This window comes from Dromiciops gliroides, chromosome 1, assembly GCF_019393635.1.
Source record: "Dromiciops gliroides isolate mDroGli1 chromosome 1, mDroGli1.pri, whole genome shotgun sequence".
Classification (NCBI taxonomy): Eukaryota; Metazoa; Chordata; class Mammalia; order Microbiotheria; family Microbiotheriidae; genus Dromiciops; species Dromiciops gliroides.
Window position 1 is genome coordinate 758589341 of NC_057861.1, and position 23044 is coordinate 758612384.

The following is a 23044-nucleotide window of genomic DNA, read 5'->3' on the forward strand; positions in this document are numbered from 1 at the left end:
GAGGACATCGTTCTTCATCCCACTTCCTCCCAATGAATCACCTTGTCCGGCACCTGTTCTCAGTCTCCGCTTCAGGCAGAACTGGGTTGAAATGCTTGGGGGGCGGGAGGGAGGGCCCGAGTGCCGCAGAGGAACCGCGGCCAATGCACGCTCCGGTTATTTCGTCTGTGCTCTTCCTTGGGGACCTTTAGGCAGAGCGGCGGTGGGAACACAGTGAGTCCCAAGCTTTTTGATAAGTCATCCGTGCTGATAGAATCGCCTCTCCCCTTGTCGTTGCACTGGGGCCAGTGCCCTGTCCTCCCTTTTCTAAGTGTCTGAAATCTCCCTCTGCATCTTCATCCTTTCCATTCCCACCCACCTTAACTTACACGCCGCTGCCTGTGAGAAGTCTGCCCGACTCCTTCCCATCACCGACAATCTTCCCTCTGACACTTTGTCTCCCAGATGGTGGTGAGCCCTCTTCCAGACTGTGAGCTCTGGGTGGGCTGAGGCCTCCCTCAACATGCAGTGCAGGGCTCCGCATCAATGTTTGGCCAATCGAAACAATAGTAGCCAGCATTAATTATTTAAGTGAGGAAGTAATCGTAGGTAGAGCATTGCAAATATTATTTCGTTGGATCCTCACAACAACCATGTAAAGTAGGTATTATTGTTACCCTCACTTTATAGATGAGAAAGCTGAGGCAGACAGAGGTTAAATTATTAGCCCAGCGCCACACAGCCAGGCTGGATTTGAACTCAGGTCTTCCTGGCTGCAGGTCCAGTGGTCTAGGCAGTGTGGTGCCCCCTAGCTGCAGAGTGTAAGTGAGTAGGATGGAACAAATAGAACCAAATAGAATGGATTCGGGTGGGATGGCATGGATGGGCAGAGAAGGTTCTGAGCTGCAGAGGCCTCTGGTGGCTGCTTCGCCCTCAGCAGGAGCAGGACTTCCAGAAATGGTTTCCCCTCCCTCGGGGCCCAGATCCCTGAGTCCGCCCATGGCCCGCCATCCTCCCTCCTCAGGCTTGCGTACCCAAGGAGAAGAGCTGGCACTTACCATGCTCAGCGGGGCTAAGGGCTTTCTCTGGGTTTTGTTTGTTTTCTGAAAAACAAGACAAAAAAACCTGAGTCAGAAACACGCTTGACTGGCACCTGTCAATCAGAAGCCTGACTTAAAGGACTTGTGGGGGAGAGGCGGACATAAGGTGCGAGCTTTCCTTTGGCTCTGCCCCCCCCCTCCGCCTTCCCCGTCCCACCCCGCCCTCCCTCTACCCCCCGCCCCCAGAAAAGGATGGAAATAGTTGGAAAGACACGAGGATAAAATACTGGAAGAAGGCGGTGTTGACGGGGGAAGGGAGACTGGATGTCTGTGTCTGTGTGTGTCTCTGTGTTTGTGTCTGTGTCCCTGTGCCTGTGCGCGCGCGCTCATCCCCAGGGGGAGGGAACTCGGGGAATTTCAAGGGACCAAAGTCAGAGCAGGGGAAGGAGAGAGAGGACCATCCTCCAAGTCAGAGAATCTCAGTGGAAAGGAAGCTAGGAGGCGTCCTCTGTCCAGCATTCCCCAGCCCAGCCTTCCATTGATGTAGCAACTGTATGTTCCACAATTGTTCCAGGCAGCACAGAAAGGACTTTTCCATAAGATGGCTCGCAGGCGCATAGCCCTGGAAATGAGAAGGACCCTAGAGGTCATTAAAGTCAACTCTGTCACTTTACCCATGAGGAAACTGAGGCGGGCCCAGCTTCAATTGCAAGGACCGGATTTGAGCTCGGGTGTAGTGTCTCATTTGATGCTCACTGGACTAACGCGCCGCCGGGGTCTCTCCCCGCCTCTCTCAGAGCCCCTGGGAGCATCCCTCCTCCATCTCCACATGCCGCCTTTCGCCTCAGGAAGGGTTGGAGGTCAGGGACTCCCGAGGAGCCTGGAGGGGAGCGCCGGATGTTGCCTCTGCTTTCCTTTCAGCATTTCAGTTTCGTTTCCCTTCCCACGGACGTGCTGGAGATCGAGGTGAAGGACAAGTTTGCCAAGAGTCGCCCCATCATCAAACGCTTCCTGGGGAAGTTGTCCATGCCTGTGCAGAGGCTCCTGGAGAGACACGCGATCGGGTAAATGTGCTTGGTCCAGTTGAATTGTGCTGAGTCCGGCAGAGGAGCCCTGCCTGGGGGAGTGAGCCAGGGGCTCTCGTTAATTCCTGGGCTGGAGCCTCAGAGAACTCTTCCTCTTTTGAATAATGCTGCTTAATTTTGGTAGTGAATTCGCAGCCCCAGGTCAGCTGGGAAAGACTGGCTCATGGCAGTGTTTGTGTTTGAGTCCAGAGAAGTTGGAGTCAATTGGCCAGTAGTTCTCTCAAGTCTCTTCCTGGAAATGCATGTGGGAAGTTGTCCTAAGGAGTCTTCTTGGGGACACCAGGATCTTAGGAAAAGCTGTGGATGATATTTCCCACCACCAAACTAGTGCCCAGTGGGGAGGTGCCAGGTGCTCAGTTCATTCTGCTCTACCTTAGACTACAGAGCTAATGCTCATTTGTCTGTGTGTGCTTGCATGCATGCGTACACATCTGCATGTACTTAAGTCCTGGGATTTTCTCTGCTCACCAAGCTCTCCTACCTTGGAAGAGCTCTGAGATCCACTTCCTTTTCTCTTGTACTACTTTTCTCCCCAAATGGGTTCTAAGGGACTTCACAAAAGGAGCCATTTCTTAGGATGCTATATATTCCTCCAGGGGGTCCTAGCACATATAGGACAATGTACAAAGAGGGAGCTTGGCAGGCCCTGGAATCAGAAAAGACCTGGATTCTAATTGCTCCTAGGATACTTAAGAACTGTTGAACTTAGACACAATTCCATTTAAAAAGCAAATAAAACAACAACAAAAAAGTCAACATGCACAACAGTTTCTACATACCTTTTGGCTTCTAAGAAAGAAAATACAAATGCAGTGCCCTTGTTGGGGATCTCTTCAATTTAATACTCACAGATTAGGGCCAGGGTGTGGGAAGGGTGGGGCTACGGTTGGTTATTCTCAAACTTCAAGATTTTCTGGATCTGTGAGCCCCCACCAATGAGTTACATTTAATAGTCAGCCATAAGACACAATTATCTCAAAGCAAAAGCATTTATTAAGATGATATAATTAAAAATAGCTACAAAACATTCCCATCATAAGCCCTAGGGCACACTCCAACAGAGGCAGCACCCAAGGGAAGAGTGGGCAAAAACTTAATTGGTAGTAAGGCACATGTTTGAGGAAAATATGTGGCCAAGGTAATTCATACTTCAGATACTACAGGCACTGAGGTCTTTCCCCATGGATTCTTCTCTCATATCTCTCCCTTGGGTACATTGTCTCTTCTTGATGAGCCATTCTGGTGGGTTCTATGGGTCTCCTCCCCTTTGTAGCTTGAGTCTCCATTTCCCATCCATGATGAACTACCTAGGCAGACTTGGGCAAATTGCTTCACCTTTTGGGGCTTCAGCATCCTCATCTATAAAATAAGCAGGTTGGACTAGATGACCTCTGGGTCCCTCCCACCTCTTGATTTGTGATCCTCTAAGTTTTCCAAGTCTCCAAGCTGAACCTAGATCTCCAGAGTCTCCAACAGCCTGACCAGAATTCCACCTTGCTTCTCTCCTCTCATTCATTTGGACTATAGACACATAGGACTCTTCTTGTGTACTTGAGTGATACAAATTATAACCATGGGATCATAAGGTTTTAGAAGTGTCCTTAGGGGGAAGCTAGGTGGCACAGTGGATAGAGCACCGGCCCTGGAGTCAGGAGTACCTGAGTTCAAATCTGGCCTCAGACACTTAACACTTACTAGCTGTGTGACCCTGGGCAAGTCACTTAACCCCAATTGCCTCACTAAAAAAACAAAAAAGAAGTGTCCTCAGGAGCAGCTAGGTGGTGCAGTGGATAGAGCACCAGCCCTGGATTCCGGAGGAAATGAGTTCAAATCTGGCCTCAGACACTTAACAATTACTAGCTGTGTGACCCTGGGCAAGTCACTCAACCCCAGTTGCCTCACACAAAAAAGTGCCCTTAGAAGTCATCTAATCCAATCCCCTCTTATACATGAGGAAACTGAGACACAAAGGAAGTGAATTCCTCAAAGCTACAGAAGCAAAGCAACAGTGACAAAGCCAGAATTTTAACTCAGGTGCTTTAGATGCAAACCCTATGCCCTTTACACTGTACTGCCTTTGGATTAACTCAACAAAACCCAGAAAGAATCTAGAAGGAAACACTGGGACCCAGAAACTCAAGAGGGGAAAGAGGTAGAACCTGGATTATAATGAGAGATGCTAACAGCAAAGACCAACGATCTGAGTGATTCAATCCTGTGTTCCTTCCACTGCCTCACTTTTCCTGGGGCCTTTTCAAAGTCATCAAAGTGCTACAGTAAAAATTATCATGGTGAATATTTCTATAGCATTTTAAGGTTCGTAGAGCACTTTAAAAACCATTATCTTATCTGCTCCTCATAAAACCCTGGGAGGCAGGTGCTGTTATTTACCCCCATTTTACAGATGAGAAAGCTGAAGCTAAGAGGGAACTGTGGATCACCCAGCTAAAAAGTGTCTCAGATGGGATTCTAACTCAAATCTTCCTAACTTCATGACCAGCATTCTGTCCACTATCTCCCCACCCCCTCCCCAGCTGCCAGTACTCTCAATTTAACCTGAATATGTCTCTTTGCTTAATCTGAGGAATTCCAAACCCTTTACAATGTCCCTGTGATACTCCGGTGACAAACCCTGCAGCCTGTGGGCCAATGTTTCTCCTAAGGATTAATGTTTTATGGAAAGTAGCATTTGTTATAGCTGCTACTCCCAGCAGGTCCTCTTAACTGGTGACTCCCATAAACATAGGCCTTCCATTCTGGGATGCAGCTGGGATCCCCGAATGGCCCAGGGCCCAGGGTATGTCCCTCCTTGCCAATGGGTAGATGTCCAGATCCTTTATCACCCCTGGGTGGACCCAGCCCTTCCTGATCCTGGGGATTGTGATACCTGGTCACCCAGGGTTTGGCATCACCTCTGTCCTTTCTAACTGATTGGAAGCATTGGACCAAGCTTCCTTTGGGGGAAGACTTGGAAAGCCCCAGATGATGCTCCTGGAAAATTGTTTTTTAAAGAGATATTAACTCTTTGGCTGAAAACTAAGCCTATTCTCAAGTTGAAATTTGGACATTTCTAAAAGCAAGAGACTCAAAGCAGCATCAAAGAGGAAGCTCAGTGGGGAGGCCACCTGGGCCTTCTGTGTCTTCAAGCCCTGGGAGATTCTGCCTTCTGATTACCTGACATCCACGGCCCCTTCTTACTATTCCCACAACCACCACTCCAGGACAAGCCCCTATCAGATCTCACTGAGACTGGGGGCCCTCAGCTCCAGGCTCCCCCTTCTCCTCTGAACAGCTGCCCAAAGAACCTTCCCAAAACCATGTCTGATCACATCACTGCCCTCCCCCAATTCAGTGGCTCCCTCTGATGCCTCCGAGAAAAGGCGATCTCCTCAGAGAGACCCTTGCCAGCTTACTTCTTATGGCTGCCACTGCCCCTTCTTCATGTACCCTGGCTTCCAGCTCACCTGCCCTATTAGCTGCTCCTTGAATTAGACATTCTGTCTGCATATTTCCAGCTTATCCCCCCCCAACCTGGAATGCATTTCCTTCTCATCATTCCCTCTCAGCATCTTGACCTTTCAAGGCTCAGCTCAGGGTCCTTCTCTTAGGGGAGTCTTTCCAGATCATCTCTCCCTCCCTCCTTTTCTCACCCCCTCACTCTCCTCCCCTCCCCTCCCCCCATCTCTCTCTCTCTCTCTCTCTCTCTCTCTCTCTCTCTCTCTCTCTCTCTCTCTCCATTTCTCTCCCCAACAGTCTCTCTCTTGCCCTCCTTTCCCTTCTCTCTCCCCTCATTTATCTTTACTTGGCTGGATACCTAAAATATAAGCCCCTTGAAGGCAGGGATGGCTTTGTTTTTGTTTTTACAAAGCCTTATCCATAGTTGCCATTTAATAAATGCCTGATGACTCTTTATGAATTTAGCGTTTTTCTCTCCCACTGCCATTATCGTTACCAGCCTGAAGCTATGAACCAGAGCATGGCTAGCCATTGAACAAGCCAGTGGCTTGTCTTCCTGCCCTCTTCTACCTTCGGGGTGGCACAATGAGCCAGTGCCTTTGGGGAGCTACTGGCAAAGGTCTTGGGTTTCCCTCTAACCCAGGAGCTGTCAGCAGCCCTGTGCTGGTGCTGGTCAGTCTCGAAGTTGCTAGGCATTCACTGAGTGCTCTATACCAGTTGCCAGGCTAAGTGCTAGGAATACAGAAAAGGGCGAAAGCAGCCCCTGCCCTTGGGAAACTTACACTCCACTGGAGGAGGCAGCATGCATTTAACACAGTGCATACCTGTGTTTCCCCCTAGGGACAGGGTGGTCAGCTACACCCTAGGCCGCAGGCTCCCGACCGACCACGTCAGTGGACAGCTGCAGTTCCGATTTGAGATCACCTCCTCCATGCACCCAGGTATTTCCACTTGATAAATGACATGCATTGCCCCTTCCTTCCTGAGCCCCCAGAGCTGGCCAAGGTGGCAGAGGATTCCACTTCCTTGTGTCTGAAGGTGAAGAGCAAGACCTCAGGCTCAGAGGATCCCAGCTCCTGAGCTGAAAGGGAATATAGAAGCCATCAAGTCTAACCCTTCAGGTTACAAATGGAGAAACTGAAGCACAAGATACCCAGAATCACAAAGCTAGTCTTTGAGTGGTCTCCATGACTCCAAGGCCAGTGCACCATATTGCTTTTCTTCAGCCAGTGCCAAAACTCAGGTCTTGACAGGATTATGCCAGGACAGCCAGAGATAATGTGTTCTGAAACAGTCACAAAGCATAGTCTCAGGGTGAGGCCTGGGGGAAGCCAAGCAATTTCCTGCTGCTCTGAGGCTGGGGTCTCTCTCACATCAATAAAACCCTTCAGTCATTCCATCTCCCCGGCCCCAGTGTGAGAGAAGCAGCATCTACTGTGCCTTTGGGATCTCTGCCTCTACCCCTAACACTGAATAGAGGCTACTCTTTGGTGGCCAGAGACCCATTGGGCCCAAAGTGGGACCTATCCAGGACAGGGGCACCAGCCTCTGAGAGCTCCCCATGTCCTCCTGACTCAAGGGTAGAGCTCTCTTTCGTCTCAGTCTGCTCCTATTGGCTGAGTCTGGGTAAGCCCAAGAGCAAACACATTACAAAATTAGTCCTTTGAAACCCATCTCAATGTTCTTTCCCTAAACCAAAATGAACTCATCTCTCTTGTACCTAGGAGGGTGATTGCGAGGCTCACTAGGGATGGAGCTTCTCTCTGGGCACTGCTAATAAGTCATGAATATAGTCAGGGTTCAGGGAGATCTGCCACCTTGAAGAGAGCCGAGCTGGGCCTCTAGCACTTTGCACAGAGATAAATGGAGGAAGCCGTTGGACTTGGGCTTCTCACAGAAAGTCAAACAGCTGTTGGGCCTGTGGCAACTTGCAGAGAGCCAGACAGGACCACAGAAGCAACATGGTGGATAGATGAGTATTGAACTAGCAGTCAGGAATAATCAGAGGGCAAAAGGAGTGAACATAGGATTTCATCAGTATAGGGACCTCCCAGGTGAGGAAAGTCCCTTAGCCAGTACAGGTCAACATCTCTTCTACAACTTACATTCTTAGGAAGTGGCCTAGAGGGGAAATGACCTGCCCAAAGTCATACAGCCAATGTTGACCAAAGGCAAGGTTTTCCTGGCTTAAAGACCAGCTCTTTGTCTGCTGTGCTACCCTAGGAATACAGGGACTTAAACCCTGCCTCAGAAGTAACTACCTGTATAGCCGAATTTTCTGCACAGTCAGTTAACAAGCATGCATTTAAGCACTTCCTATGATCTAAGTACTGTGCTGAGTACTGGGGATACAAAGAAAATAACAGCCCTGCTCTGGCTCTAAAGGAGCTCTCGTTCCAAGGAGACATAGTTTCCACATTGCAAGTGAAGGGGTTGAGGGGCCGCTAGGTGGCACAGTGGATAGAGCACTAGCCCTGGATTCAGGAGGACCTGAGTTCAAATCTGGCCTCAGACACTTATCACTTACTAGCTGTGTGACCCTAGGCAAGTCACTTAACCCCAATTGCCTCACCAAAAAAAAGAAAGAAAGAAGGAAGGAAGGAAGGAAGGAAGGAAAGAAAGAAAGAAAGAAAGAAAGAAAGAAAGAAAGAAAGAAAGAAAGAAAGAAAGAAAGAAAGAAAGAAAGAAAGAAAGAAAGAAAGAAAGAAAGAAAGAAGTGAAGGGGTTGGAACAGACGCCCCCCCCCCCAAGGCTTCTTACTGCTTAGACTCTATGACCTAGGAGCATGGGAGCCTCTTACCACTCACGGGGTCCACAGTTTGCAGATAGGCTCTTGGAAAGGCCCGGGGTTCAGGAATGGGTTTGTTTTCCCATTTCAACAGGCTCAGAATCCAGGCAGTTCTCCCACCTTGTCTCTGCCCTCACCACACCTGCTGCTTATTCTGAAGCAGGCCTGCTTTCTCTACCCTTTCAGATACAGGTAGGGAGGGCCATTCAGGCAGAGAGAATAAAGGGATGAGGGATAGAGGTGGGCACACAGGCCTTTGGCCTTGCTGGTGACTCAAGGGGCCTCTCCCAGCTGGGGCAAATGCTCTGGGCTACAGTAAAACTTCCAAAATTAGACATACAAGCCAGTTTCTTAGCTTCAGAACACTAGGTCTCTTTCTAAGTTTTCTATCCACAATGATTAACAGGGATATGGGTTTCCCCAGAGAGCCTGGGGCACTAGTAAATTCATCGGTAGAATCCACTAAATATTCTAAAGGGAAAATCCCCTGGTTCTGGCCTGGGGGCCTCAAGCAGACAGCCCTCCTCACCGCAGGCGTCCTCAGCCCCCACTGTCCTAGGCACAGTGTTCCTTGAAAAGGCACACGCGCGTGCACCACCCTGCCTCTCCCCCAGCAGCAGCCTCTAGCTAATCCTGTGCTAAGGTGAAGTCTCTTTCTTTTTAGCAGATGATGAGGAGATCTCCATGAACACTGAGCCCGAGCCAGCTGAGCTTCAGGAGAACAGCCTGAACAGTCTGGTGGAGGCCAGCCTCCCGGAGGAAGCCACGTGTGTCCCGCTGGAGGGGGAGGAGAGCAGGGAGCTGGGTCAGCCAGACGGGGGCGGAGAGGTGAATGGTTTGGGGGGCGACAACCTGGAGGCCCCCGGGGCACCTGAGGAGTCCAGCAAAGAGGCAGGAGAGGATGGAGAGGCTGCCAGTGAGGTTGCTGAGCTTTCCGAGCCCATGCCAGTAGAGGAGCTGCCCTCACTCAGTGCCGAGGACCTCGACGTGTGCCCGGACACTCCTCCTCCTCCGCCTCCTCCTCCCTCTCCTCCCCCACCCCTGGAAACCAGCAATGGCCTATCAGCCACTCAAGATGATGGTGATGCTCCCCCCACTGCAGAGGAACCGGGGGCAGAGGAGGCTGAGCTAGCTGGTGGGGGGCAGGGGAAGGAGGAGGAGGAGGGGGAGCAGCAGGGGGAGGAGGGGGAGGAGGCGGCTGAGGGGGGGGAAGGCCTGCCCGACCCGCAGCAGGAAGAGAACGGCCCGCACCTGCGGCCCTCCGTAAAAAGGAAAAGCCGGCCGTGTTCCCTGCCGGTGTCCGAGCTGGAGACGGTCATCGCGTCGGCCTGCGGCGAGCCCGAGACCCCACGTACACACTACATCCGTATTCATGACCTGCTGCACAGCCTGCCCTCCGCCCAGGGGGCCCGCGGCCCAGAGGAGGACGAAGAGGCAGCGGACGAGGCCACAGTGAAGGATGTCTCGGAGAAGGATGCAGGCAGTGAGACCGAGACGGTGGCCCTGGACCCGCTGCGCCTGGAAGAGGGGCTGGAGTCAGAGGACGCCGAAGTGGGCAGCGCCAGCCGTCTGGTGCCCCACAGCCCGTCGGTGCAGCGTCTTTTGGACCTGAACAGTGGTTCGTTCACGGACAGCGAGCCGCGCCCCAGCACCGGCAGCGAGAGTGACTCCAGCCCTCGACAGGGCCGAGAGAACGACTGCGAGGGCTGCGATACCTCGTGCTACAGCCCCTCGTGTTATAGCACCTCGTGTTACAGCACCTCGTGTTACAGCACCTCGTGTTACAGCACCTCGTGTTACAGCCCGTCCTGCTATGAAAGCAACAACCGCTTCGCCAGTCACACTCGCTTCTCCTCCGTGGACAGCGCCAAGATCTCCGAAAGCACCGTCTTCTCCTCGCAGGACGACGAGGAGGAGGAGAACAGTGCATTCGAGTCTGTGCCAGGCTCGGTGCCCAGCCCAGAGCTGGACCGGGAGCCGGGCGATGGCACTGCCGCCTGGCCCGACGAGCATGCCGCAAGAGCAGATGGTCCGGAGTCCCCAACTGCGGGACCGAGCAACCGGAGAGAAGGTTAGACCTCGAGCGTCCTCATGCATCACAATAGAACCAGCAGCTGGGGAAAGAGCAGAGGGGCTCCGATGTGGGAGATGATAAATGTTAGTGGCCGGTCCTCAGTCAGAGCGGTCTCTTCCTGTCTTGTGCCTATAGAGCTCTGAGCCCACCCTTTCTCAGATGGGAGTTAACAGTTACAAATTGTAGGATGTGGGTGTGGGTGCGGTGCGTGGGAATCATATATATACATATATATATACACATATGTATACATATATACATATATATACATATATATATATATCTGAGAGACGCAAGGGAGAAGGGCTAATCTTGATATTGACCAAAATGGGACTGAATGCTTTTAAACAAAATGATCCAATAGGAGAAAACGATCTCTCTCCTGCATTATTTGGACAATGTTAACATTAGATGGCTAAGCAGGGTCACTTCTTGCCAAAGCACATCTTGTATATTATTAGGCAATAAATGTTGATCCTACTGTGTTTTGGACTTTAGGCATACCATATATGCATAAGACCAAGTATTGGATTATAACTCTTCCATGATTCCTTACTTAGGTTCCTGTAAAGAACTTTCATATAGTAAAGTCAAAATTTTCTGAACTAATGGAGGTAAGCAGTAATGTGGATAATATAAAACCCCTATCATGGGAGAAATCACATCCTTTAGTTATATTTCTTTATAAATTTCCTTAAAGAGAAAACTCATCTTTCAAAATATATTGTATGAAGGTTATTTAAAAATTAATTTGCATTCCGTAACCAGAGATTTAAAAAAAAAACTTGTACTAATAAAGGTCAGTAACCCACAGAGGAAAGAATAAATTGAACTGGGAACCATGTAATTAAGAATAATAATTGTAATAATAGTAATTGAGCTTCAGTGGCTCAATTTAGTGCAAATTTTAAAAGAGAAAGCAAAAGTGTCCTACTCATATGCCAAGTAAATTAAGACAATGAATCAACAAATTATTCCATAAACACATCAAATTATTTTCCAGCTTAAATTTTATACCATGGCCAATTAAAGGGGGGGAAGCATATAGAGAGATAATAGCAAAGGGTGGACAGCAACAACAAGAAAGAAATAAAATGAAAAAAAGAAAAGGAGAGAAAAGGAAATAACAAACATGCAGAAAAAGGGGAAAGGAAATAGCAGAGCTCGTGAGCGCTCATACACATACCACAGCCAGAGAGAGAGAATCTTAAAGAGCAATGTCTCCATAACTAAGACCTTTTAAAGTAATGTCATATTTTCTTATTATGGGCATAAATTAAGGCTTTCCCTTTTTTGAATATTGTAAGTGGGTTGAATAAGATCATATCAAGAATTGGCTCTGGACTGAAGGTGGTAGGTTTCTCATCTCCGATCTAGACAATGTTTAACAACTAATTCAGTTTATTTTACATTTTACTAAGTCTTGATAAAAATGATGAATATAATCTGTGATGGAGTGTTGACATTACCACCCCCTTCCCCCACTGTAGAAATCCACAGTGAAATTAAGATGATCTGGATTCATTCCTCCCTTACAATGCCACCAAATGGTAGCCAGACCAGGCTAAAATCTTGCCTTGGTTCACCCACCCAACCACAAATATGAAACTGAGCTCTGGGTCTAAGTGTGTATATGAATGTGTTTGGTAAATAGATTTGCTGTTGATTTTTCTGAGCTATATTTCTATACATACACACCTTGTCAGCTCTGGCTTCTTTTCTCCACAATCAACCCAGAGGTAAGGAAGGGGAAGTAAGGCTTTGGAAACCCCCCTCCCCACATTGAAGATAAGGCAAATCCAAAGGACAGTGATTAAAACCCAGTGGATATCAAAGTCCCTAGTCACTTGCCAAAAGAGAGCCCATGGATGGACATTCCAATGTCGAGTCATATCAGGGTACTTTCTCTGGTTCTCTGACCCACAAAACTGGGGTGAAATTATATGGCAGGGAGATGAGGATATAACTTGACTTCTTAAACCATAGAGGACTCTGAGGAAAATTTCCAGAGTCCTGGAAAGTTTTCTCAGCAATTGTAAGGAAGTTAGGTTAGCCAGGCAGTCAATAAGTACTTGTTAAGTGCCTACTGCATACCAGGCACTGAATACAAATAAAAGCAAATATAGTCTCTGTTCTTCAGGGTCTAACTAGGGAGACACCATGCAAACCATGATTTGCCAAGAGAATGTGTACAGAGTAGGTGGGAGGCCATCTTTTCCAGGAGCTGACGTGGTTAGTTTTTAGTTGACTTTTCTAACAGATTATGCCACTTTTCTGAGTTCGAAAATCCTTTCGTGAGCCCCTAACTCAATCCCCTGGCATTGTCCAAACATGCAGAAAATCATTACTTCTCCCAAGAACTTCCTTTTCTCTCAGCCCTGGGTTTCTATGATTGTTTTTCTTTTCTAAGTTTACAAAAGGACAAGGGATGGAACCTCCTAATTATGAAATCAGAACCCCAATGGTTCCCAAATCTGCTCCTAACTGAGTGAGGTAGACTTTCCCGGAAGCACCCAATAGGTAGTTTTGTGTCTGGGGACAGGGGAATCTGTGTGTCACCCTTTCTGTGTGCCAGGACATCATCTTTTCCATCCTTCATCCTGCTCCCATTCTATTGGCTGAGATGTTTATCATATCATTCCATTGGCTGGAAACCCCAGAGCCATTAAAGTCCATTCCATTCCTGTCACCGCTACCACCCCCAAGCAACGGACATCATTATTTCAACTGATAGGTTAGCCATCTTTGGCTTTCTTGGTAGAGTGACCTAGAAAGGAAAAATTTAAAACAAATCATAACAAAACACAAACCACCTAAACCCTGATAATGGACCCAAAAGAGTTGTCCCTGTCCATGGTACCAAGAAGCTTTCCCCCCAGAAGTAGGGCTTAGTCTATAGGTGGGGCTCCTCCCAGAGCCCTGCTAAAGCTTTGAGGCCAGACACTTAGAGCATCCAGAGAAGGCATGAGGGGCACACAAGAGCTTCCCAGACAAACAACCTGATGCCATCAACACTTAAGAGAGGATCCCTACTCCTAACTATTGACGTCCATTGCTCTGCCCATTGCTCAAGCTTTACTGTTTGTATGTGAGCCAATAGAGTGAAACAGGCAGTAGCTTGTCTGCTGTCCTGCTCACTCCATTTTGTGCCTGACCAATGGAATGGGGTGAGTAATTAGAACAGACAAATAATCGTTAGCTCTTCTTAGGGACCACCTGGGAACTCACTGAGATCTCAGGCTTCTTTTCTCACAAAGCTCAGCTTTTTCTCATTTTGGAGAGACGTGATTCACTCTCTTTGCCCCTCCCTCCCCCAGTTCTCCTTCCCCTACCCTTATTTACAAAAGCCAGGAACCTTACCAGGAGAGGGGAAGAAAGAAACCTCCCCCATCTGCCTCTGTATTATCTTATGTTAAGGAGACCATTTATACCAGAACAGATCTGTGTGAGGACCCCAGGCTCCAGGCAGGAAGGACCAAGTCAGGTTAGCACAATGTAGTGACAGTCTAAGATGTCACCTCTGGGTGTGTGCCAACCCCTCCCAGAAATTCCTCAGCAGGCACCATGACATCATGAAGTGTGATGATCAGCCCAACATCTTCACTTGAGGAGTGCATCATGACTACAATAAGGATTCTTAGGCTCTCCCCGGGGTCTCTGTCTTTTTTCTTCCTCATTCAACACCTTTTGTTGTCTCCAGTCCCCTCTTGTCTTGTCTTCCTAACTTCTGTCTCTCTTGTCTCTTGCCCTCCTCACCCTCCCTGTGCCAAAGCGGCCTCGTTTGCCTGTTTCCATTCTAAGAACCGTTCAGAGTCCTCTTCCTGTCTCACACTGCCCTGGGCTTGTCTCCACTCCTTGGACCTCAAGTTCTTAACACACCAGCCTACCAGCTCCATCTTGGATTGGTTTCATCTGAGAATTTCATAACGAAAAACCAAATCCTGCATAATATCCACATGAAATCTCAGTTGGTGCCCACCCAAAATGGGCTGCAGCTGTGTAGAGACCAAATAGGGCCTCAAAACATGTCTTTCTTGGCCACAGTAGGACAACTGGGCCCTCACCAGGCTCTTCTGGGTTCGTACCTCCTTTTCCTGGGCCTTTTCCCCTTAAGAGAAACCACCCCATTACAAGCCCTGAAGAGATGCCTGTCTGCTCCTGTGTTTGATCTGATTGGTTGGTTACAGGCCTTTGGATTGATCCTTGTTCTCTGCCACATGAATGTGGGTAACTGTAGCAAAGCACCATGGGCACAGGACCCCACCCTCACTACAGTGGTTTGCCTGACACAGGTGCTTGTGAATGACTTTGCCACAGCAATGCGTGAATCTGAATATCTCGACTGTCTCATCCATAGGTGATTGCCCTTTACTCCAAAACTCTCAGCCAGTCGGCCTGCTTCCCTCCCTGAGGCCTGACCACCATCACTACCCTACTATCGATGAGCCTCTTCCACCAAGTAAGCCTTAGTTTTTAATATCGATTTCTGAACCCTTCCTGTCAAGTCAAAACAGGTTAGTGTGTCATTTCTGATCCAACCCCACTCCAGGCCCAACTTCCAAGTAATAGGGATTTGATTTCATGATCACAGGAGATTAATTGGTGATGTCTGCTTCTTGCTATCACTGAAGACTGGGACACAGCATTGCTTGGAATCTCAAAGGCCTGACAAATCCATAGGAAGTCCTCCAAAAACCCTTCTGTGGTTCCTCAAACCCAAGGGGACACTACTTTGGAGGGGAATGTCTGTCCTTTGAGACAAAAGCTGCCCTTTGCGCTCAAGTGGTACGATGGCATCCTTCACACCCTTGCATTAGGACACCACGCACTGCTGCTCTCCTGGCGACCATTGGCATTTGAGGCCTTAACACTGGCTACACCAGTCATGGGTTGGCTAGACATTCCTAGGCAAAGGCAGTTTTTCCAGGCAGACAGGAGAGCAGTTTGTCCTGAGGTCACTAATAACAACTATTCCTTTTTTGCCAGTCTCCAGGGACCAATTTGGGTGTGAGCTGCCTTTCCAATCTCTGCTAACCTCCATGTTGAACTAAGTCTTAAGAACAGGTTCTCTAAGATGCAAAGAATGGACTTCTCTCTCATTGGGGGCTTCCATTCTTGCCTCCTGTGCCCAGGATAGTTTTGGTGACAAGGACTATCCATCTATCAGCGCAGCAGAGTCCAGGAATAGCACACCCTGCTCATGAATGACTCAGCATGGTGGGTCTTTCTGCCTACTAAACAACAAATCATGTTTCCTTTGCAGGGCATGGTTTATTGGTTTAAAATGTGGATCTGATACAGCTGGCTATCCTTAAATTAACTCAGCGTGTTTTCTTTTGAGCCAAGAATCATGACCTTCACCCAATGGTACCTGATTCATGATTTGTCACTTAGCCATTGGTTTAGCAATATGCCCCAAGAAGAAAGTAACACAATTGAATTACAAGCCTCCAAGAGAATCCCAGGGGCAGCTAGGTGGCACAGTGGATAAAGCTCCTGGATTCAGGAGGACCCAAGTTCAAAGCCGGCCTCAGACACTTAACACTTACTAGCTGTGTGAACCTGGGCAAGTCACTTAACCCCCATTGCCTCTCAAAAGAGAGACAGACAGGGGGGCAGCTAGGTGGTGCAGTGGATAGAGCACAGGCCCTGGAGTCAGGAGTACCTGAGTTCAAATATGGCCTCAGACACTTAACACTTACTAGCTGTGTGACCCTGGGCAAGTCACTTAACCCCAATTGTCTCACTAAAAAAAAATAATTTAAAAAGAGACAGACAGACAGAGACAGAGAGAGAGTTTACCTAAAAAGTAATACTCTACATTTCTCACCATCTGTAACAAAGAAATATTCCTTTAAACTTTATTCCCTGTAACTCCCTCCCTGTCTTCCACTCCCCTTCTTTCCTGTCCCCTCTCCTCTTCCCTCCAGCCGCACACTGACAACAAACACACACACACACACACACACACACACATACAATCACACATAGTGAAATATCATTTTCTGTTTTCTTTGGACATTTTGGGAATATGTATTTTTAATTGTTTCCCAAAATCCTTCCTCATTGTTGAAAATGATCATTTCCAAATAGATGTTTAGTGTTTCCATTTTCTGCCTAAGATACACCAAAGAACAATGGATTGGAGTTAGAATAGAACAGCCTCCCAAGGTCTCTTAGACAATCCCAAATAACAGGGCTGTTTCATCCTTGCCAGATTATTTGTATTTAACTTGAAGAGTCTTGAGCATTCCTCCATCCCAATTCAGATGGTCTAAGAACAGATGTTACCACCATTCTTCTATCACACCTCAGAACACAAGCATTTGGGACTCCATGACAGCACATAGTGACCATCCCATCATGCCCAAAGCCAGAGGGCTCCCACCCTGAAGACAAAAAGATACTTTTAGTTTTGTTTCTTAGATCCTTTTATTCCACCACAGTCTTGAACTTGTCTCACCCCATCATGACACAGGAAGACAATATCGGCCTGATGTAGCCTTAGACCATTTTCTCAAGTACCCAGCCATCTCTGATTTCCTAATAAGTGCATTAAAAGAAACAATTGTAAAACAATCTCCCACCACATCTTTAAAACTTTATCATTAATAAATGATGTTACTTAAGAAAAAATTGAAATGGAGTTAATGGTGATGAGGCTAAATCTAGATCTCTTGACTTGAAAGTCCAATGCATTTTCTACTGTACCACATTGTCCCATTGTCCCTTCTCTGATATCTCAAAATTCAGTATTAAGGTAACCTGATCAACACATTTGCAAACATAATTATGTATGCTATGGTTGATTCCAACAATGGGATATTGCAGACATTAACCAAGTAATGTTTGACGTTATCCAGATGGACCATCCAAGGTTTCATTTAAACTGTAATACCAAAAGAAAAATTAAAAGAAAAAACAATCCTCTCTCTTCTTTTGAATCCACTTTTACTGTGTTTCTCTTGTTAAATTAAATGTGGCATTTTTGGTATTTAGGTTTACATGGAATATGAAGGAGCCCATCAGTGTTAATTCAACCATCACTGGACCACATCCCCAGAGATGTATAACTTCTGACACCATGCCATGAACTTGGGTCAATGATTAAGTTCAATTTTATATAAAAGTGATACTGCCGTTGCTTTCCTTCTGCAATGTTCAGAAGAATGAGCTGTTCCTGCCCTGCCTCCCGACACCATCGCTGTTTGCTTCTCTGCTCTCTTCATTGCCTTTTGCTTTATTCATCCCTGGACCCAACACATTTACAGCAGGATTTTCCCACAATGCCCTTGACATCTGCCACATTTATAACACTGACATCTGGCTGTGTAGACAGTGGGGATACTTAGCTCCTTAGAAGGCTCTTAGCAACATGAATCTCTGAGGTCAGAAAGCCTTCAGATCATGTTACTATGACCTGTGGTCAAGGCATGAAACAATGGAGTTTCCACCTTTTTTGGTTTGGAGTTAAAAGCCTAATCTTTTGGCCTGGCCTCCCTCTAGTGGCTGGAATAGGTACTTCACCCCCCTGGGCAGGTTCAACACAAACGATGGCATGCGTCTACACATGCCAGGTAATTGTGTGGGCTTTTTCCAGACCAATTTGGCAGAAGCTGCCTTTTGTACTGTGGATGCAGAGCTCTTAGGAGGGAGTAGTTGGAGACTTGTCCATCCCTCCCTCAACTCAAATAGATAGGGTCTGATTAGCATTGTGGAATGATCTTTTGGCCATTTTCAATATCAGGCACTTTTCAGTAGAACATCCTGATTGATTTTCATCATGAGAACATCAGGACACCACAAGACCATCTAGCTGAGTCAGCAGAGAAAGTCCCTTCCAGCCTGACTGCTCCCAGCTCTACCCCAAAAGACTTAGGCAGTCCTTGACCTAGAAAACAAATGATAACCAGGCCCTTTTCAATCAAGACTTAAATTTGTAACCCAAATATTTAGTCCACTGAGCTTTTACCCAAAGAGTCAAGTAACCATTTAAGGTGGTTCAAATCTGCAGGCTGGAAACCATACCTCATATATGTCACTCCTCACCAGGTGATTTTCATTTAATATCCTTTGCATAATTGTCCCCTTTCTCTTCATTCTCACCTCTCCCCCTCCAAATGTTTAGCTTCTAGAGCAAGCATTCCTCCTTTATTGATTCATGCACCCCTTGGGAAGTTAGTTTGCTGACTATGGACCCCTTCGTTCTCAGAATCATGTTGTTTAAAAAACTCAGGATTGCCAAGGACATTGTAATGATGTCGTCGTTTTTAAAAGTTGAAATAAAACAGGTTTTCAGACCCCAGGTTCAGAACCTTGGTCCTACAAACTCACCTGAATTTAGACTAAATGATTTGTTCAGAACCATAGCAGGTTTGGCCAGGTGCCTGCTTTATCACTGACTTCATCCATGTTAAAAACCAGGCACATTAGCTTAAGTTATTGATGCCTTGGACACTGAATTGAGCCTAAAGCCCCTAGAAGCCACCTCTAAGAGCTTAGGGCAAAGGCAAATGATGCTCAAACCTCATTAGGGCTACTATGTCCAGAAAATGCCCAGGTCCCTGCCAGGCATCTAGCTGGCCAGGCAGCCAGGGGGACTGCTAGATGGGTACACATCCTTTGATCTCGATTATGACAGTACAAACATGTGAACACAGGTACACTTAGAGAGTTCAGTACAGAACCCACAGGCTGGTATGAAATCCTGTAGGTGAAAAGTCCCTGGGAATCCTTACTCATTTCCTTTATTTTTGTTTTAATTGAACACCAGACTGGGAAGCTCGTATCGACAGCCACGGGAGGGTATTTTATGTGGATCACGTCAATCGAACAACCACGTGGCAGCGTCCAACAACAGCAGCCACTCCCGATGGGATCCGGCGCTCAGGGTCCATTCAGCAGATGGAGCAGCTCAACAGACGGTCAGTGGCTGAAGAAAGCTGTGTCCACCCTCCACCCCCACCCTGCCCCTCTCCTTGCTGTCTTCTTTAGAGTTCTCACAAATGCAGGGGCCCTTACTCAGGTAAAAAAGTTTGAGAGCAGCATCAATGTTCCCACCCAGAAAGCAATGGCTTTGAAAGGGGTGGGAGGGAGGACACAAGCCTAAGCTTTGGCTTCTCTTCAGGAAAGCAGTCCCCAACTGGCCCTGGGATCACTTGTCCAAGTCTAGGCTATGTACATGACTTTCTAGACATTTTCTTGTTCTGGCTCCCAAATCATCCCCCTGCTGTCCACCTGATAATGAGCCTCTTCAGACTTGTCCTGACTGGTCCTTGGACAGCAGCCCTATGGTCCCTCCTCAGAACTCTTCTGGAAGCTTCTCTAACTGGCTAGTACATGCTACTCATGCTCAAAGGCTGGTCCAGCTTTGGAGAGCCTGGTCACCTCCAGCCCCAGTGAGGCATTAGAAGAGGTGTCCATCTTCTGTCCTCTCTATTCCCACTCATTTCCTCTATCCTAGGCTAATGCCAAAGCTTCCTAACATGGCTTATCACCTCAACTTGAACCTTCAAGCTACTGTCAGGCCAATCTTGCTTGGACAGAAGTCAGGTCACATCCGTCCCAAAAACCTACCATAGCTCCCTAGCATATACCAAGGAAAGCTTGACCTCTTTGCTAGCATTCAAGACCTTCCATAATGTGGAATCTCTTCCAATAATGCCTCTCCCCTAACTTGTACTGAACAATCTTACCTTTATTCCTTTGCTCATGCCATTGCCTACCCCCAGTGTGCCCTCTCTCATTTATTCCTTTACCATACCTCTTGAATTGTTACCAGTTCTTTAAAACCAACCCAAAAACCACTTCCTCCAGGAAGTTTCCCTGACCACCACCACCCATCACACCAGTCACTGATTAGATTGTCCCATTTGGTAGCTCCACGTAATGGAGAAGCACCATACAACAGAGACAGAAACGTTAGTAAATGACATTCTCTTGTTCTGGACCTTTGGAAGCCCCATGTGCTTAGAGAAACTCAAAGAGGAAAGGGAAACAAACATCTCCTGGTGTGACTGGGGTTTGGGGAAGATGAACAGGGACCTCCCACTGCTCAGACTGATTTCCAGGAGGGCATCTCCCCCATCCCACCCCAGCACACACAGCCATGACACACTGTCTCTGGGCTGCATGGGCACCACTCTGAGCCCACAACTGATCCAGAGTCATGTGATTCTCAGAGCCTGGACAGAAGATTTGTAGTTATATTGGGAGGGGGGGTTCTCTACATTCCAGCAGAGCTGGAGAAGTGGGTGCTGGGTACATGGAGGAAAGGGGACTTTTGTGATGTGTGTCCATGAGGATGTGCTGGGGGAAGGGCAGGAGGAGAGATTAATCTGCTAATGAGCAAGCATTCATTAAGCTCCACTGTATGCCAAGTACTGTGCCAGGTGCCAGGAACACAAAGACAAAAGATGAAACAGCTGCTTCCCTCAAGGAGTTTAGATTCTACTTTTTACTGAGGGAGAAAACATGTAGATAGAGGGGTAGCTATGATATCCAGATAAATAGATAGATAGATAGATAGATAGATAGATAGATAGATAGATAGATAGATAGATAGATAGATAGATAGATGGATAGATAGATGGATAGATGGAGAGAGAGAGATGGATGGATAGATGGATGGATGGATGGATGGATGGATGGATGGATGGATGGATGGATGGATGGATGGATGGATGGATGGATGGAAGATACGTACAGAGTATATACAAGGTGACTTTAGAGGGGAAGGAAGGCATGGGTTCAAAGAGGCAGAACCAAGGAGGGATGGTGGACCAGGCAAGGGGGACAGCCTGTGAAAGGCATGGAGGTGGAGGATGGAGTACCATGTGTGAGTAACAGTGAGAAGACCAAGCTGGATCACAGAGTATGCAGAGAGAGGTGTGATAAGATGGAAAAGGTAGGAAGGGACCAAGTTATGAAGGACTTTCAAGGTCAAACAGCATTTTATATTGGGTCCTGGTGGTCAGAGGGAGCCTCTGGCATTGACTGGGCAAAGGGGGAGTGAGGGAGGGGTGACATGGTCAGACCTGCACTTTAGGAAAATCACTTTGGCAGCTGAGGGAAGGATGAACTTGTGACCGGGAGAGCCACCAGAGAGTGATTGTCATCGTCCTGGAGAAATGTGATAAAGGGTGGTAGCCATGTGAGTGGAGAGAGGGGACCTTCAATGGACCAACCAACAAGTATTTATGAAGCCTTACTATGCACCAGGCACAGTCCTAGGCACAGGGACAGAAATACAAAGATTGAAATAGACCCTCCTGGCATTGAGCAGCATCAATGAGCCATGGGATAGCAGCAAAAGTGACCAACTTTGTCACCTGCTTGGGGGGGGGGAAGGGAGAAGGAGGAGGGCAATAAGACTGAGGCTCAAAGCTTGACTGCCTCCCTCTATCTTGGAATCAGTCCAAAGGATCAGTGAACCCAGGAATTCCCTGACCTTATCTCCAGCTCAGTTGAAAGCCCTGAGGGTGGCTCAGTGACCAGGAGTGATGATCACAGCTTCTCCAGAGCCTAGCCAGGGGAGTTCTCCATCTCAGGTGGGCTTCCACCCTATGAGGAGTGGGACACTGGCTAATAACCTCAGAATATGAAGGAGAGCCCCTCCAGAATCAGCCCCAGCTCTCACCAGGAACCACAGAGTGTCCTCTAAGTCTTGCCTGACCAGAATAACTGCTTCTGTTCAATGCACACACAGGTGTTTGGCTCCTTAACCAGACAAAGGTTCCTGGATAGCTCCAGATGGAAGGGGCAGGGCCAGTTACTGCAATAAAAAGCTGAAAAACACTGTGCAAGGAGTCAGACGCCTGGGTCTGTCTCCTACTTAGCTGAGCGATGTTGGACAATTGATCCATCAGCTGATCAGTCAACAAAAATTTGTCAAATCAAACTGCTTACTGTGTGCAAAGTGCTGGGGCCAGTGAGACAGAAGGGAGGCTGCTTCTGCCCTCTGGGAGTCCCTCCATCTGCCCAGGACCCATCTAGCATCAAATGCCTTGGAGTCTTCCTGGACATTCTTCTTGGGTTTTCTGGCTGCTCTTCATTCATGTATATGGATATGTATGTGTATATGGATATGCATATTATAATTATATAATAAAAAATTATATTTCTATAGCACTTTTAAGTTTTACAAAGCACTTTGAAGGTTTTACCCCATTTAAGCCTCATTATAACCCTAAAAGAGAAATACTACAAGTATTATTTATCCATTTTACAGAAAAGGCAACTAAGGCGCAGAGCTGTCCAGTAGTCTGCCCCTGGTGACACCACAAGTGCCGGGAGTGGGATTGATTCTGGGAGCAGGGACCCCAAATCCCAGTGTTGGTTTATGCTGCAGCTTCCCATGGGGTGTTGGGACAAGGCGTCCCTGGCAGGTCTGGCGGCTGCTTGGTTAAAGTCACGGAATAGGTCAAAGGCTGCTTCGCTCTCAGTTCTTTCTTATTTCCATAGCAAGAGCATGTGGTCCACAGGCAGCCCCAGGCCTGTACAGTTTAACATATGATCTCAGAAATGAATATATGAAATGGTTTATCAGGACCCCAAGGAGAGAACCATCTAGGGGGTGGGGATAGGGGAAAGAAGGGAGTATGGGGGTGGGGGAAAGGGCAAC

General features: G+C 47.7%; 1 protein-coding gene across 6 annotated transcripts in view; it reads left to right on the forward strand.

Moving 5' to 3' along the window:
• HECW1 (HECT, C2 and WW domain containing E3 ubiquitin protein ligase 1) overlaps positions 1-23044 on the forward strand; it is a 283331-nt gene that overhangs the window by 217382 nt on the left and 42905 nt on the right. For 3 of the 6 annotated variants that reach the window (XM_043963546.1, XM_043963531.1, XM_043963556.1), the window contains 5 exons: positions 1941-2083; positions 6401-6501; positions 9013-10419; positions 14780-14881; positions 19196-19346. In XM_043963546.1, coding sequence (XP_043819481.1) covers positions 1941-2083; positions 6401-6501; positions 9013-10419; positions 14780-14881; positions 19196-19346 — 1904 coding nt within the window. The remainder of the gene's footprint in view (positions 1-1940; positions 2084-6400; positions 6502-9012; positions 10420-14779; positions 14882-19195; positions 19347-23044) is intronic. The other 3 variants (XM_043963538.1, XM_043963566.1, XM_043963574.1) reach the window with 3 other exon arrangements.